General features: G+C 35.6%; 1 protein-coding gene across 3 annotated transcripts in view; it reads right to left on the reverse strand.

Annotated features, from left to right (window-relative positions):
- The window catches only part of ZNF280D (zinc finger protein 280D), a 124,324-nt gene that overhangs the window by 50,832 nt on the left and 56,984 nt on the right, over nucleotides 1-16,508 (reverse strand). For all 3 annotated transcript variants that reach the window (XM_061157228.1, XM_061157229.1, XM_061157231.1), the window contains 4 exons: nucleotides 12,699-12,922; nucleotides 9,335-9,492; nucleotides 8,417-8,517; nucleotides 7,037-7,183 (listed from right to left, as the gene is read on the reverse strand). In XM_061157228.1, the coding sequence (XP_061013211.1) occupies nucleotides 7,037-7,183; nucleotides 8,417-8,517; nucleotides 9,335-9,492; nucleotides 12,699-12,922 (630 nt within the window). The remainder of the gene's footprint in view (nucleotides 1-7,036; nucleotides 7,184-8,416; nucleotides 8,518-9,334; nucleotides 9,493-12,698; nucleotides 12,923-16,508) is intronic.

Below are 16,508 nucleotides of genomic sequence, written 5' to 3' on the forward strand. Positions count from 1 at the left end.
GAACATGAAAGGTGCCATCGATAGATTCTAATGAAAGTTTTCTTAATAGTGCTATGAAAGCACTCTGGTTATAATTTTAAAGTACTTAGACACACGATACTGTGAAAATGAGCTACATGCATTTTTATCCCAAGAAAGAATAAATTATTCTTAATTTTTGCTATTTCCAGTTGGTTGGCAAGATGGAAAAATAAGTTCAAATATCTAACTACATATTTCAAAGAAACCTGTTACAACAATGGTTGTATAAAGCAGTGCTGTCTAATAAAACTTTCTTCAATGATGAAATGTAATTGAGCTGCACTGTTCAAAACAGTGGCAACTAGACATATGTGGTTATTGAGCACTTGAAATGTGCCAAGTGCAACTGAGCAACCAAATTTTAAATAACTTAAGTTTAAATAGCTACATATGGCTAGAGGCTACAGCATTGAATAGTATGGATATAGAGGTATAAATCAAAATAACTATTCCCAATCTACATACTGTCTGAGACCCCTTGACTGAATTCCTCCTCAAATTTAATCCTATTATTTTTCCACAGATGGGAAACAGGACCCAAGAAAAATCTAAATCCTTCCCTATGGCTATTCAGTGACAAGGCCTGACACCTGATCCAAGGTTCTTTCTACTACACAATATCAATTACAATCTTTACCTTTATGCTCTCATTAATTTTAAAAGTATATATGATATGTGTGTATACATATATATAAACTGAAGCAACATATAAACTCAGAAGAATGGTTTCTCTTAATTTATGATCTGCCAGATACATCACTACTTCCACTTTACACAATCAATCATCCACAAAACTCAAACAGATAATACATTGAGAAGTACCTAGCACATTACTGGCACACATCAGATATTTCATAAAGTTCTTTACAAAGTTCAAAGCAATATATAAATATGTTTGCATTACTATTTTAGGTACAAATTAAGACTATTTTAGAAATGTGATATATTTGATTATATTGGAGATATGGGCAATTTTAATTCACTCATATACGCTGAAAGAGGAGGAAGAAAAAGAGAAAACTTGGGCAAGAAACAGATAGCAAGTTACAATGACAGAAAAAAGTTCTCCAGAATTCAGTACCCAGAAATCTTTTCTCTATCTATAATCACTCCTTAGGTTATCTCATTTCATGGCTTTAAATATCTTGCATCCAACTGCCTACTTGACATCACTGTGTGTGGGTGTGTGCTAAGTTACTTCAGTTGTGTCCGACTCTTTGTGACCTCATGGACTGTAACCTGCCAGGCTTCTCTGTCCATGGGGATTCTCCAGGCAAGAATACTGGAGTGGGTTGCCATGCCATGTTGAGAGGATCTTCTCAACAAAGGGATCAAACCCAGGTCTCACATGTCTCCTGCACTGGCAGGCAGGTTCTTTACCACTAGTGGCACCTGGAAAGACCACTTGACATCAATACTTGTATGCATGTTAAACCAACATGGACAAAACAGAATTCCAGATTTCCTTCCTCCCTTCCTGCCCCAAAAAATACACCTATTCCTCAATGTTCATCACATGACAATAGATGAAAAGTCCATTCTTGCAGCTGCTTAGGACAAAAAACTTGGTCACTCTCTCTCACATTCCATATCCAACCCATTATTAAAACCTGTCAGCTCTACCTTCAAAATCTGTCATAGTATTTCCACTTATTACCTCCAACCACTACTACCATACTTATCCAAAACACTCACCTTGACTAGTAATAACCTCCTTTGTTCTCCCTTTCATGTTCTTTCTTCCCTATGGTCTATTCTCCTCCCAGCGGTCAATGATCTTAAAACATGGCAGATCTTTCACCTGCTTAAAATGTTGACAGTTTTCCAAAGTACTGATTCTGATTTACAAGGTTCTATATGAATTGGCCTGCATTCTATTGATACAACCTTATTTCCTACCACTTTCCCTCTTATTACTTTACTCTGCCCTAGACACAACTGAGTGTGAAGATTCAATAAGATAATACATGTAAAGGACCTGTTACTGGTAGAAGGCAAGTGACTGCATAGATGTTAACTGCATACTTTAACTGTTTTTATTAAAGATCTAATGAACAAATTTAACACATACAAAATTACTTTCATTATTTCTTAAAAGTCATAAAACCTGGATTGTTAGCTCTAAAATCACCCGACATAATAATACATTGTCTTAAACAAAAGTTACAACCAAAGTCTTCTAAAACAATAAAATGAGCCACAGAGTCAACAATTCTTATTATCTCATACTGGACTAATTGCTCAGCTATAATTTTCCAATCTTTTGTAAATAATCACACAAATTATAAATATCTTGAAGGATGCCTGATGATCCTTCTTATTAATAGATTTCTACCCTCCTAACTTCTGGCTGTCTAATTCCTAGGCTCTCCAAATAAACAAAAAAGAAAACTGTACACCCATGGCAAGTGAACATAAAACTTAGGGTACAAAAACTGATTACAAATCACACAGTTCACATGGCCAGCCCACATACCTCTTTCATAATTACTATTCTTCCCACATCTATGTCTCACTCTGAACCTTAATAAAGCATAAAGGGAAAATGATGTTAAAAGCCCCATAATGAAATAAGACTGTTTTATATCTTATTCTCCCTTTCAAAATTAAAGGCCAAAGATGAAATATAGAGTACCAAGAATAGCATTTCTCAAATTCTATTCTTCAAAAAATGTTAATAGATACTGTGCAAATAAAGGGTTCAATGGCCAAATAAGTCTGGGGAATACAAACTATATCCTTGTTTAGAGGTGTAAAATGTCCATTAGCACATTAAAATTTCCGAGGAGTCCTATTTTTAAAAAGAACAATTTAACTTTGTAAATCTGTGCTTCACCAAATTCATTTACCAGTAGCAATTGGGAGGGGGACATCTATTAACACCTGATGGTACACTGCTGGGGAAACACAAAATAGAGAGATCTTGCCAGAACTTCACAAAGATAGGTAGCATCCCAGTCACAGCAAAGTTCAGTTCAGTTCAGTCACTCAGTCATGTCCAACTCTTTGAGACCCTACTGCAGCACACCAGGCCTCCCTGTCCATCACCAACTCCCAGAGTATACTCAAACTCATGTCCATTGAGTCAGTGATGCCATCCAATCATCTCATCCTCTGCTGTCCCCTTCTCCTCTTGCCTTCCCAGCATCAGGGTCTTTTCCTATGAGCCAGCTCTTCACATAAGGTGGCCAAAGTATTGGAGTTTCAGCTTCAACATCAGTTCTTCCAATGAATATTCAGGACTGATTTCCTTTAGGATGGACTGGTTGGATCTCCTTGCAGTCCAAGGGACTCTCGGGTCTTCTCCAACACCATAGTTCAAAAGCATCAATTCTTCAGTGCTCAGCTTTCTTTATAGTCCAACTCTCACATCCATACATGACTACTGGAAAAACCATAGCCTTGACTAGACAGACCTTTGTTGGCAAAGTAATGTCTCTGCTTTTTAACATGCTGTCTAGGTTGGCCATAACTTTTCTTCCAAGGAGCAAGCGTCTTTTAATTTCATGGCTGCAGTCACAATCTCCAGTGATTTTGGAGCCCAAAAAGATAAAGTCTGCCACTATTTTCGCTGTTTCCCCATCTATTTGCCCTGAAGTGACGGGACCAGATGCCAGGATCTTCGTTTTCTGAATGTTGAGCTTTAAGCCAACTTTTTCACTCTCCTCTTTCACTTTCATCAAGAGGCTCTTTAGTTCTTCTTAGCTTTCTGCCATAAGGGTGGTGTCATCTGCATATCTGAGGTTGTTGATAATTTTTCCTGGCAATCTTGAGTCCAGCTTATGCTTCACTCAGCCCAGTGTTTCTCATGATGTACTCTGCATATAAGTTAAATAAGCAGGGTGACAATATACAGCCTTGACGTACCCCTTTTCCTATGTGGAACCAGTCTGTTGTTCCATGTCCAGTTTTCACTGTTGCTTCCTGACCTGCATACAGATTTCTCAAGAGGCAGATAAGGTGGTCTGGTATTCTAATCTCTTCCAGAATTCTCCACAGTTTGTGGTGATCCACATAGTCAAAGGCTTTGGCGTGGTCAATAAAGCAGAAATAGATGTTTTTCTGGAACTCTCTTGCTTCTTAGATGATCCAACAGATGTTGGCAATTTGATCTCTGGTTCCTCTACCTTTTCTAAAACCAGCTTGAACATCTGGAAGTTCATGGTTCACGAATTGTTGAAGCCTGGCTTGGAGAATTTTGAGCATTACTTTACTAGTGTGTGATGAGTGCAATTGTGTGGCAGTTTGAGCATTCTCTGGCATTGCCTTTCTTTGGGACTAGAATGAAAACTGACCTTTTCCAGTCCTGTGGCCATTGCTGCCTTTTTCAAATTTGCTGGCATACTGAGTGCAGCACTTTCACAGCATCAATTTTTAGGATTTAAAATAGCTCAACTGGAATTCCATCACGTCCACTAGCTTTGCCCGTAGTGATGCTTCCTAAGGCCCACTTGACTTCACATTCCAGGATGTCTGGCTCTAGGTGAGTGATCACACCATAATGATTATCTGGGTCGTTATGATCTTTTTTGTATAGTTCTTCTGTGTATTCTTGCTACCTCTTCTTAATATCTTCTGCTTCTGTTAAGTCCGTATCATTTCTGTCCTTTATTGAGCCCATCTTTGCATGAAATTTTCCCTTGGTATCTCTAATTTTCTTGAAGAGATCTCTAGTCTTTCCTGTTCTATTGTTTTCCTCTATTTCTTTGCACTGATCACTGAGGAAGGCTTTCTTATCTCTCCTTGCTATTCTTTGGAACTCTACATGCAAATGGGTATATCTTTCCTTTTCACTTCTCTTCTTTACACAGCTATTTGTAAGGCCTCCTCAGACAGCCATTTCTTTTTCCTGGGGATGGCCTTGATTCCTGTCTCCTGTACAATGTCACGAACCTCTGTCCATAGGTCATCAGGCACTCTATCAGATCTAGTCCCTTAAATCTATTTCTCACTTCCTCTGTATAATGTAAGGGATTTGATTTGATTCAGGTATGAATACCTGAATGGTCCAGTGGTTTTCCCTACTTTCTTCAATTTAAGTCTGAATTTGGCAATAAGGAGTTCATGATCTGAGCCACAGTCAGCTCCTGGTCTTGTTTTTGCGGACGTATAGAGCTTCTCCACCTTTGGCTGCAAAGAATATAATCAATCTGATTTCAGTGTTGACCATCTGGTGATGTAGAGTCTTCTGATGATGATGTCCATGTGTAGAGTCTTCTCTTGTGTTGTTGGAAGAGGATGTTTGCTATGATCAGTGTGTTCTCTTGGCAAAACTCTATTAGCCTTTGCCCTGCTTCATTTCGTACTTCAAGGCCAAATTTTTGTTATTCCAGGTGTTTCCTGACTTCCTACTTTTGCATTCCAGTCTCCTATAGTGAAAAGGACATCTTTTTTGGGTGTTAGTTCTACAAGGTCTTGTAGGTCTTCATAGAACCGTTCAACTTCAGCTTCTTTAGCATTACTGGTTGGGGCATAGACTTGGATTACCATGATACTGAATGGTTTGCCTTGGAAAGGAACAGAGATCATTCTGTCATTTTTGAGATTGCATCCAAGTACTGCATTCTGGACTCTTTTGTTGACTATGATGGCTACTCCATTCCTTCTAAGGGATTCTTGCCCACAATAGTAGATATAATGGTCATCTGAGTTAAATTCAACCATTCCAGTCCATTTTAGTTGGCTGATTCCTAAAATGTTAACGTTCACTCTTATCATCTCCTGTTTGACCACTTCCAATTTGCCTTGATTCATGGACTTAGCATTCCAGGTTCCTACGCAATATTGCTCTTTACAGCATTGGACCTTGCTTCCATCACCAGTCACATCCACAACTGGTGCTGTTTTTGCTCTGGCTCCATCTCTTCATTCTTCCTGGAGTTATTTCTCCACTGATCTCCAGTAGCATATTAGGCAGTTCATTTTTCAGTGTCCTATCTTTTTGACTTTTCATACTGTTCATTGGGTTCTAAAGGCAAGAATACTTCGTGGCAAGTGGTCTGCCATTCCCTTCTCCAGTGGACCACATTTTATCAGAACACATGTGACATTCTGTGTCAGTCACAGCACAGGTGATCCCAAATTTATTAGGAAATTCTACTTTTGTGATCTTTTCCAATGAAAAACCACAAGACAATTTCATGATTATCTAATGACTAGAATGGAAAGCAAGGTAAGCACCAATGCTGAAAAAACTGACATGCCAGTTTAATCAGTAACAAGAAAATGCACTGAGCTAATCAGTGAGGTGGCAAAACTTGGTAACATGATCAGATTCAATAAATCCACCAACTTCTGGTTTTGGCAAAGGCACTGTTAGTGTTCTTTCAAGCACTTAAGAACAGGAGCAGTGTTGCATTAAACTTTTCAGCCCAAACAAAGGATGACTTAATTGCTTCAGGAAAAGAACAAGTAAGCATAATATCAGAATTCAAGATACAGGTATAAGCACTAATACTGGGTCCCCAAAATTACACAGTAGAACTAAATATAGTTCTCTGCCAGAGTTCACATATCAGCAGTAGTGTCATTATTATTCTCTGGGCAGCTATAAAAGACCATTCCTGGTCAATGATGCCAACATGTCTTCTTATAATATGGGGGCTAAAAGTGGAAATACAGTTTGAAGAGAAAGAAGAAAACACGATTTTGAGTCATCAACCTTTTCTTTATCAGTTCAAACTCATTTTTTCCACTGCTCCTGATAATTACCTTCCCCAGTCCTACTCTTTTGAATATTCCTTCACTCATCTTCTCTTTTTTCCTTCAATTCAAGGTTTCCTAGTATATCTAACTATCTTTATCAAAATTATCATGTATGAACCATAGTATCACCAGAAAGAAAGCAAAGAAAAGAAGTGCTGTGTTTCACCAGTAATTTAGCATACATTGTAACTTAACCATGTCATTTGGAACAATGCTGCTTCCCTTGCAGAACAAATCTAAACAATGTTCTAAGTCATAATTTATCTTTTCTCTAAAACAACACAATTGAATAAGAACTGGCAAATCTCACCTGATGCTTCATATAATGATGCATATAGGGTGTTGCAATTTTAATAACTTTGAGACAAAATGGACATAGCAAGTTCTTGGTGTTTTCATGAGATGTTCTAAAATGAGTTTCTACATCAGAAAATGATGATGATCTATAATTGCAAACCTACAAAAAAATATCTGGTTTAGTTTGAAAATTTATAATGATATCCAATTTCAAAGTAACAGTGATAGGTCACTTGTTCAGAAGAATACTATGTACTATTAATTCAGCTCTAATGCCTTACACAACCAAGAATCCTATTAATAAAAACATCAAAAGATAATCTTTGAAACAGAAGAGTTAGCTTTTAAAGCTTAAGGATACTTCCCAAAATATAACTAGATTCTCTTATTTTTATCAGATATTTTTATCACCCCCAATTTTGACTTGAATTATCAAACTCTGACACCTCTGGTCCTAAAAGTTCCTTCTTATTGCTACATAAAACAGTCTCCAGGCTATGGAATGACAGTTTATTTTTACCTTACTTTCCCATTTCTCCAAATTCTGGAAAAGAACTAGTCCCAAAGCATTTGGTAGGGTCCTCTGAACTAAAAGCATTTCGTACTTCCTTTTGTGTGTCTATATTCTTCCCTATACGTTAAGATAAGTCTATGTTTGTCTTTCTGCCACAGGGCTTTTTCTTTGTCTAATACAGGAGTGGGCAAACAATGGCCTATGGGTCAATTCCAACTCTCTGCTGACCCCACACAACAATATATGAGTTATGCCAACGGACTTTCTACTAATAAGTTATTTACAAAATAGACTTTAATTTTAGTAACTAATTTTATCAAAATGGTTAGAAAAATAAAAGAATATATTTCATAACACAAGGAAATTATATAAAATTCAAACTTCAGTGTCCATAAATAAAGCTTTATTGAAACACATCCATTCATTTACACAGTCACATCCATTCATTTACTTATTGTCTATGACTGCCTCTGTGCTACAATGGCAGAGTTGATTCGTTCCAACAGAAACCTATGATCCTCAAAACCTGAATATTTACTATCTTACCCTTTATACAAAAAATTTGCTGATGCCTGGCTTGAAAGTAAAAGTGTTAGTCACTCAGTCATGTCCAACTCTTTGCAACCCCGTGGGCTAGAGCCTGCCAGGCTCCTCTGTCCATAGAATTCTCCAGGCAAGAATACTAGAGTGGGTAGCCATCCCCTTCTCCAGGGGATTTTCCCAAACAAGGGATCGAACCCAGGTCTCTCGCATTACAGGCAGATTCTTTACCATCTGAGCCATTAGGGAAGCCTGGCTTAATAGGTTTAAATCTTGTAACCAAAACAGATAACAAACCAACCAACCAAACACGACATATACAATAAAATATGTATATACCTGGCAAATATATGGCATTTCACCAGGTTTATGATTGTCCTTCATATGTTGTAAAAGGATATGCTCTGTTTCAAATGACAATTCACATATTTTGCAAATGGCTAAAATTGGGGGGAAAAAAGACATTATACCATTTTAAGATATATATACATACATGTAAGTATTCAATCTACATTGTACACCTGAAACTAATACATGTTAAATGTCAATTACACTTCAATTAAAAAAAAAATCCTCTCAAGGAAAAGAAACAAAATCAGATATATACATTTACAATTCATTTTATCTATCTATATCAACAACAACAATAGTAGTAGTAATACTGGCAGTGGTAGTGATGGTGTACAGTTCCATAGTTGTTTACTGCGGCCAAGCACAGTTCTAAAGACTTGATTAACTCACTCAATTCCCATCAACTTAATTCACTCAATTCCCATCAAAACATTATGAAGCAGGTATTTCTATCATCCCCATTATTCAAATATTAAGTGACCTGCTAGAGATCACATTAGGATCACATACTACAAGGCAGAGCTTAGATTTGAACCCAAGCTGTCTTGATCCAAAGTATGTGATTTTAACTAACACTGTATTTACTTTTCTTACTCAAGTTTAAAAGAAAGGCACTGATTTCACTTTAAAAACTATGATCTGAGACTTCTAATTTAGTCCTCCAAATGTAATGCACAAGTTATTTACCATAATGAATTATTTATTAAGAAGGAATTTCAGTAACTAATTTTATTAAAAAGACTGTATAAGTTAAAAATTAACTTTTTCAACTTTACTCTCAAATTCCAAAGTTTTTTTATTCTTATTTTTCTACCACACTTGTTCAGAGTTCAGTAACAAACTTTTTTCAGAGGTTATATTGTTAAAAATCAACAAATATGCAATACTTAAATGAAACTAACTTACTAGAAAATTCATGGGGTGTGTGTGTACTTTCAATGTGACACTGCAGTTGAAATGGTGTGGGAAACTGTCGGTAGCAGTGCTGGCAGGTGGTGTGGTTTTCCCAGCTTTCACTGCTCTGCTTCTCAAGTTCCAAATGATGTTTCATGTGGTTCATAAACCTATCAATGATTGTCAACAGGTGCAAAAATTCAGATTTAAAAACAAAAATCTCACAAATAAGTACTTGAGTCTAAATCTTAAAATTACAGATATATTAATGAAAATAAAATCTCAAAAGCCTTAAAGTTCTCTAGAAGAGTGTGCACTTTAAATAATCACTTTCATTAAGTAGCTAAGTAAACACATTTTCATCTTTGTTTTAAAATAGTTATCAACATTAGTTTGAAATATCACAAATTTGTTATCTTAATAGTTTCAGATTATTAAAAAATTTTAAATATAAAACAGCAGGTTTCTTCTCCACATAAGAAATACTACTTATATTTTAAAATAAAATACTGAAAGGAAGGAAACTCTACCACTAAAAGCAGCTAGAATCATGAGAGAAATCTTTTAAGGCTCTGAAGATATACAATAGATTCCAGCGGCTTAAAAGACAAATTACTGGCATTTTTACTTGTGTCTTGGTTTTTAAATGCATGTAACAGCAATTTTAATGCCTACAATTACAAGAACCTTTTGTTTTATTTAATGATGCTGGTTTACTCTTAGCAAAGACTTCACTTTAACTTGCAGACTTTGCAGGCAAAGTCCATTTTTCAGTTTTACATTCTGCTATTTCAGCTACCCTAAAAGGCTTCTTATGAGCAGGAACTATGACCTTCAACGGCAGAGAGTACAATATAAATGGGAATACCTATTTAAAAGAGCTTACTGAAGCTTTTTGGTGAATTTGAAAGTAAAGTTATTCAATCAAAATAACAATTTTTAGACTGGGTCAACTATTAACAATTACTCACTTTGAGACACTAAAGGAAATAATGTTGAAAATAATAATATTATCCATCTGGAAAGCAATCATCATAAATGTTACAGCATTATTTTTTTTTTCACATCTCACATAACACTACTCTTTAGTATAGGTTATGTTATACTTTGAAATATCTTTTTTAGTATTCCTTTGGTTTTAACACCAGCTCTACAAACACCTATTGTAAATCCTAGTCTTGGCTAAATATTTACATATAGAGATAATGTCGTAAGCCATTAACTTCTCAGTTTACAATTTTCAAAATTAAAGTGTATCTATATAAAATAATCTCTTAATGAGCATGCTTTCTCTCAACTAACATGAGCCCCCATCAGGATCTCATACTACTTAAACCAAAAAATGGAAACAAGGAAAACAAAAAACACAAACATCTTGCAAATATATTCACAAAATAAAATAAACATATTTTGTGTGACACTCAATGTAGGGGAAGGAAAAAACCATACCACAATACGCTGACAGGGAAAAGAATAGAAATCTACAGTTATAAGTTTCTTACCATTCCTCTACAAACATCAATTTACTCTTCCAGTTTCTACTGTCAAGGTGAAATATTACTTATCATGTATAACTTCTTTGGTCATAGAATGTTTTCTATTAAGGTTATGCTTACTAAACAATCAGTATTTCAAAAACACTTAATTCCTGGATGTTCCCAGATGGTGTTTGCTAAAAATTTCTAGTATTAGGACACTTTAGAAATATGTAACTAGTATTCTAAAATAAAAACAAAAAAGAAAATTTGCCTTCATATGTTTAATATTAGTGTGTTAATCTCAAAGGAAAATAAAAAAAAAACTACTGAAATATATTCTAATGTCATATATATATAACATTTAAGTATAACAAAGAACTAAGCTGGGAAGCCATATTTCTATGCATTTTATATTAACATGATTCTTCTGGTGTGTTTTACTATTAAAGTGGTAAAAATATAGAAGTAGGAGACTGAGTTCTATTGTAACATTGTTTCAGTGTGTGCAGCATGCTCAGTGTCTGACTCTTTGCAACCCCATGGACTATACATAGCCCACTGGGCTCCTCTGTCCCTGCAATTTTCCAGGCAAGAATACTGGAGCAGGTTGCCATTTCCTGCTCCAGGGGACTATATCGGTATTATATCACCAAGTACAATGCTCATTCTGTTAAACTTACTGGGACCATTAGCTATTAATGGCTGTTAAAATCTGATGAAAGGAGACAAAGAAATGTGACAACTCACATGAAACAATATATGTAAAAGAATTTCTAAAACTATAAAGCACTGTCATAAAAAATTATTATTATAGGAGTTATCACAGTTTATTTCAGGGTTTTTCTATATGCTTCTTTTTGGACCTTAAGAACTCATAGGAAAATAAAATAAGTGCTAGAACTAGAAGTAACCTATAGGTGCCTAAGAACACTTACATAATAATAGTTATGAGGGATAAACAAAAAACGTATTCCTTTATATGTTTGTACACACACACATCTCACCTGAAGAAATACATTGACATCTGCAACTTACTTCGAAACGCATTAAAAGAACCCAAATAGTTTGAAGGAAGGATGACAAGATACACAATAAAACAAGTACAATTAAATGTTAATAGTAGAATCAAGATGTTAAATATACAGGTGTATCTATTATAAAATATTTTTAAATTTGTTGAATGCTAAAAATTTTCATAATAAAATGATGTTAAAAAACCTTACCAAATATAAATATCAAGCTATACCAATGAAAAATATCAATCAATATGTCTTTTTAATCTTGTAACTAACTTATTTATGGGATGACAGTTACTAATATGCCATCTAACTAAAGATTACAAAGTATAAATTCCTAAAATTTAAAGCATATATGTATACAAATTTCAAAATTCCACTGAAATTAAATCTCTAATTCTTAAAGGGCTCAAATTTAAAATCAAAGCAGTCATATTTCCTAGAACTGGTACTTCTCCCAAGAAGATCACTATAAGATAAATGTTTCAAAAATTATAAATTGCAAGATGTGAGCATGAGTATATAAGAAGTAGTTCTTGTGATATGAAAAAAGTAAAATTCAAAGGCAGCTAACTATGAAAATTATCTCATGAAAATATCTAGATCACTGATAATACAGGGGAAATAATTTTTTTTTGAAATATAATTTGTCCTTTTTAACCTATTTTAAAGAAACACAACTAACTGGATCTAAGAGTCAAGTCTAATATCTAAGAAAGAACAAAAGTTTTTCAACAAAAGAATTTGCCTTTGTTCTTAGCTCAAAGTGTTAAAATCACTTATCTAGAATAATATTAAAAATGCAAGATAAAGATACAACCTGTAGCTACAATCTGTAGCATTCCAATTTTCAAATAGAAATAAAAATAAATGTTTACATACCTAATATTATTTTTAAGAATTTTCAAGCAACTGAAACATTTAAAGGTTGTATAAGTCTTCTGTTCTTCCTGGACATCTCCTTCATGTTTCCCATAATAAAAGTCATTAACTAACATGATCAGTTTTCCTTTTTCTGAATCAACAGTTTTATTTTTATTTGCTGTACTTGAAATTTCTGTTTTAGCCAGCCCCAAAACGTTATTTATCATGTCTGGACAACAGTACTGCAAGAGAAAAAAACAGAAGTCTTATTTATCACTTTAAAAAATTAGAAACCAAAATATGGTTCTTTGTTTACAACTAAGGTAAGATCATGTAAAATTGTGCTTGGTAATATATCTGGAAAAATTTTTGCCAAAAGCTTGCCCTGCATACACACACTCTAAAAAATTCAAACAATAAATATCTATGATCTTAATAAATAAAAAAATTTTTTTAAAGACAGAAAAGAAAAATCTTAAAATCAGGATGTGGATATCAATATAACAGTTTTTTCCTTATAATGTACTTTTTCATATGTAAATATCTAATAATATTTAAATTAACTAAACAATTATTCATATCCATGTCATAAAGAGTATAGAAAGGAAACATAGTTTTACATGCCACAATGTATATGCTTAATTATCAAGTGATATACTAAATTTTGCAATATCTGGTTAGAACTGGACACTGAGTACAGTTAACCTGCCATTCCCAAGACTCAAGGTGCTAGAAAATATATAGGGACAAAATAAAGAAGCATCAGTTATATCTTGAAAGCTTCAGCAATTACATCTTGAAATCTAGAATGCTCATATATTTGAAGGGGAACTTTAGTTTCTAGTGAGTAAAATCAAGGTATCATATAAACTAGTTCTAAGGTGGAGTACTTTCATACATGAACTTTTTTCTTTCAACAAGATAATTTATTCTACATAATTTTCAGTTTTAGAATTTCTCTAAGGTAGTTTTACACAGAGGGCAATCCAGGGAAGACTTGCATTAGAAAAACCAGAAATGCTTGTCAAAATGCTGAGTCCAATTCAGACCAATAAACCACAATGTCTAGAGGTAGGGCCCAGAAACCTATATTCTTTAACAGGCCACTTAGGTAATTCCCCCTTCATGGATCACTGCCTTGTCATGGCGAATGGGCTTGCATAACTTGATGAAGCTATGATCATGACATGTAGAGCCACCCGAGACAGACAGGTCATAGTGGAGAGTTCTGACAAAATGTGATCCACTGGAAGAGGGATCCACTCCAGTACATGTGCCATAAGAACTTTAGGAACTGTATAAAAGGACAAAAGATATGACACCAAAAGATGAGTCCCCCAAGTCTGAAGATGTCCCATATGCTACTGGGGAAGAGTGGAGGAGAACTACTAATAGCTCTAGAGAGAATGAAGTGGGCCAAAGTGAAAATGATGCTCAGTTGTGGATGTCTGGTGATTAAAGTAAAATCTGACACCACAAAGAACAGTACTGCATAGAAACCTGGAATGTTAGGTCCATGAATCAAGGTAAACTGAACGTGGTCAAGAAGGAGATCATAAGAATAAACACTGACATTTTAGGAATCAGTGAACCAAAATGGATGGGAATGGGCGAATTTAATTCAGGTGACCATTATACCTACTACTGTGGGCAAGAATCCCTTAGAAGAAATGAAGTAGCTCTCATAATCAATAATGTAGTCCAAAATGTAGTACTTGGGTGCAACCTCAAAAATGACAGAATGATCTCAGTTCATTTCCAAGGCAAGTCATTCAACACCACAGTAATCCAAGTCTATGCTCCTACCACCAATGTTGAAAAAGTTGATCAGTTCTATGAAGACCTAGAAGACCTTCTACAGCTAATACCAAAAAAAGAAGTTCTACTCATCACTGGGGACTGGAATAAAAAAGTAGGAAGTCAAAAGATATTTGGAATAACAGGCAAGTTTAGCCTTGGAGAACAAAATGAAGCATGGCAAAGGCAAGAGATGACTTTACACACGGACATCAGCAAATAGCCAATACTGAAATCAGATCGATTACATTCGTTGTAGCCAAATATAAAGTGTATACAGTCAGCAAAAATAAGACCTGGAGCTGACTGTGGCTCAGATCATCAGCTTCTCATAGCAAAATTCAGGCTTAAACTAAAGAAAGCTTGGGAAACCACTAGGCCAGTCAGGTATGACTTAAATTAAATCCCCTCTGAATATGAATATTGATGCTTTTGAACTGTGGTGTTGAATAACTCTTCAGAGTCCCTTGAACTGCAAGGAAATCAAACCAGTCAAACCTAAAGGAAATCATCCCTGAATATTCATTAGGAGGACTGATGATGAAGCTGAAGCTCCAATACTTTGGCTACCTGATGCAAAAAACTGACTCATTGGAAAAGGCCCTGATGCTGGGAAAGACTGAAGGCAGGAGGAGAAAGAAACAACAGAGGATGAGATGGTTGGATGATATCACCAACTCGATCGACATGAGTTTGAGCAAGCTCCGGGAGTTGGTGATGGACAAGAAGCCTGGTGCTGCAGTCCATGGGTGGCAAAGAGTCGGACATGACTTAGTGACTCAACTGAACTGATGAATAGGCAGTGGAGGTAACAAATAGATTAAAGGGATAAGAACTTGTGAACAGTATGCCTGAAGAACAATGCAAGGAGGTCCACAATACTGTAAAAGAGGCAGTGAACAAAACCATCCCAAAGAAAAAGAAAAGCAAGAAGGCAAAGTGGTTATCTGAGGAGGCCTAGCAAATAGCTAAAGAAAGAAGTGAAAAGCAAGGGAGAAAGGGAAAGGAATATCCAACTAAATGCAGATTTCCAAAGAACAGCACAGAGAGACAAGAAGGTCTTCTTCAATGAACAGAGTATAAATCTAGAAGAAAACAACAGAAGGGGAAAGATTAGAGATCTCTTCAGGAAAACTGGAGACATCAAGGGAACACTTTGCCTGAAGATGGGCACAATAAAGGACATAAACAGTAAAGACCTAGTAGATGCTGAAGAGATCAAGAAGAGAAGGAAAGAATACCCAAAAGAGCTGTATAAAAAAGATCCATATGAACCAAATGACTACAATGGTGTGGTCAGCAACCCAGAGCCAGACATTCTGGAGAGTGACGTCAAGTGGGGCTTAGGAAGCACTGCTGTTAATAAAGCTAGTGGATGTGACCAAATTCCGGTAGAACTATTCAAAACCCCAAAGGATGATGCCATCAAGGTGTTGCATTCAATATGTCAGCAAATCTGGAAGACCAAGCAGTGTCCGCAGGACTGGAAAAGGTCAATCCTCATCCCAATTCCCAAGAAGGGTACCATTAAAGAATGTGATAACCATCAGACAATTGCACTCATCTCCCATGCTAGTAAGGTCATGCTTAAAATCTTGCAAGCTAGGCTTCAGCATATGTGAACCAAGAACTTCCAGATGTCCAAGCTGGGTTTAGAAAAGAAAGAGTAACCAGAGATCAAATTGCCAATATTTGCTAGATCATAGACAAAGCTAGGGAATTTCATAAAAGCATCTACTCTGTTTCATCGGCTAGGCCAAAGCCTTTGACTGTGTGGATCATTAACAAACTATGGAAAGCTCTTAAGAGAGATGGGAATACGAAACCATCTTACCTTACCTGTCTCCTGAGAAACCTGTATGCAGGTCAAGAAGCAACAGTTAAACCCTGTATGAAACAACTGATTGGTTCAAGACTGAAAAAGGAGTACAACAGGGCTGTCTGCTGTCACCCTGTTTGTTTAATCTATATGCTGAGCACATCATGAGAAATGTCAGGCTGGATGAGTTACAAGCTGGAATCAAGATAGGC

This window comes from Dama dama, chromosome 12 (genome assembly GCF_033118175.1).
Source record: "Dama dama isolate Ldn47 chromosome 12, ASM3311817v1, whole genome shotgun sequence".
Classification (NCBI taxonomy): domain Eukaryota; kingdom Metazoa; phylum Chordata; class Mammalia; order Artiodactyla; family Cervidae; genus Dama; species Dama dama.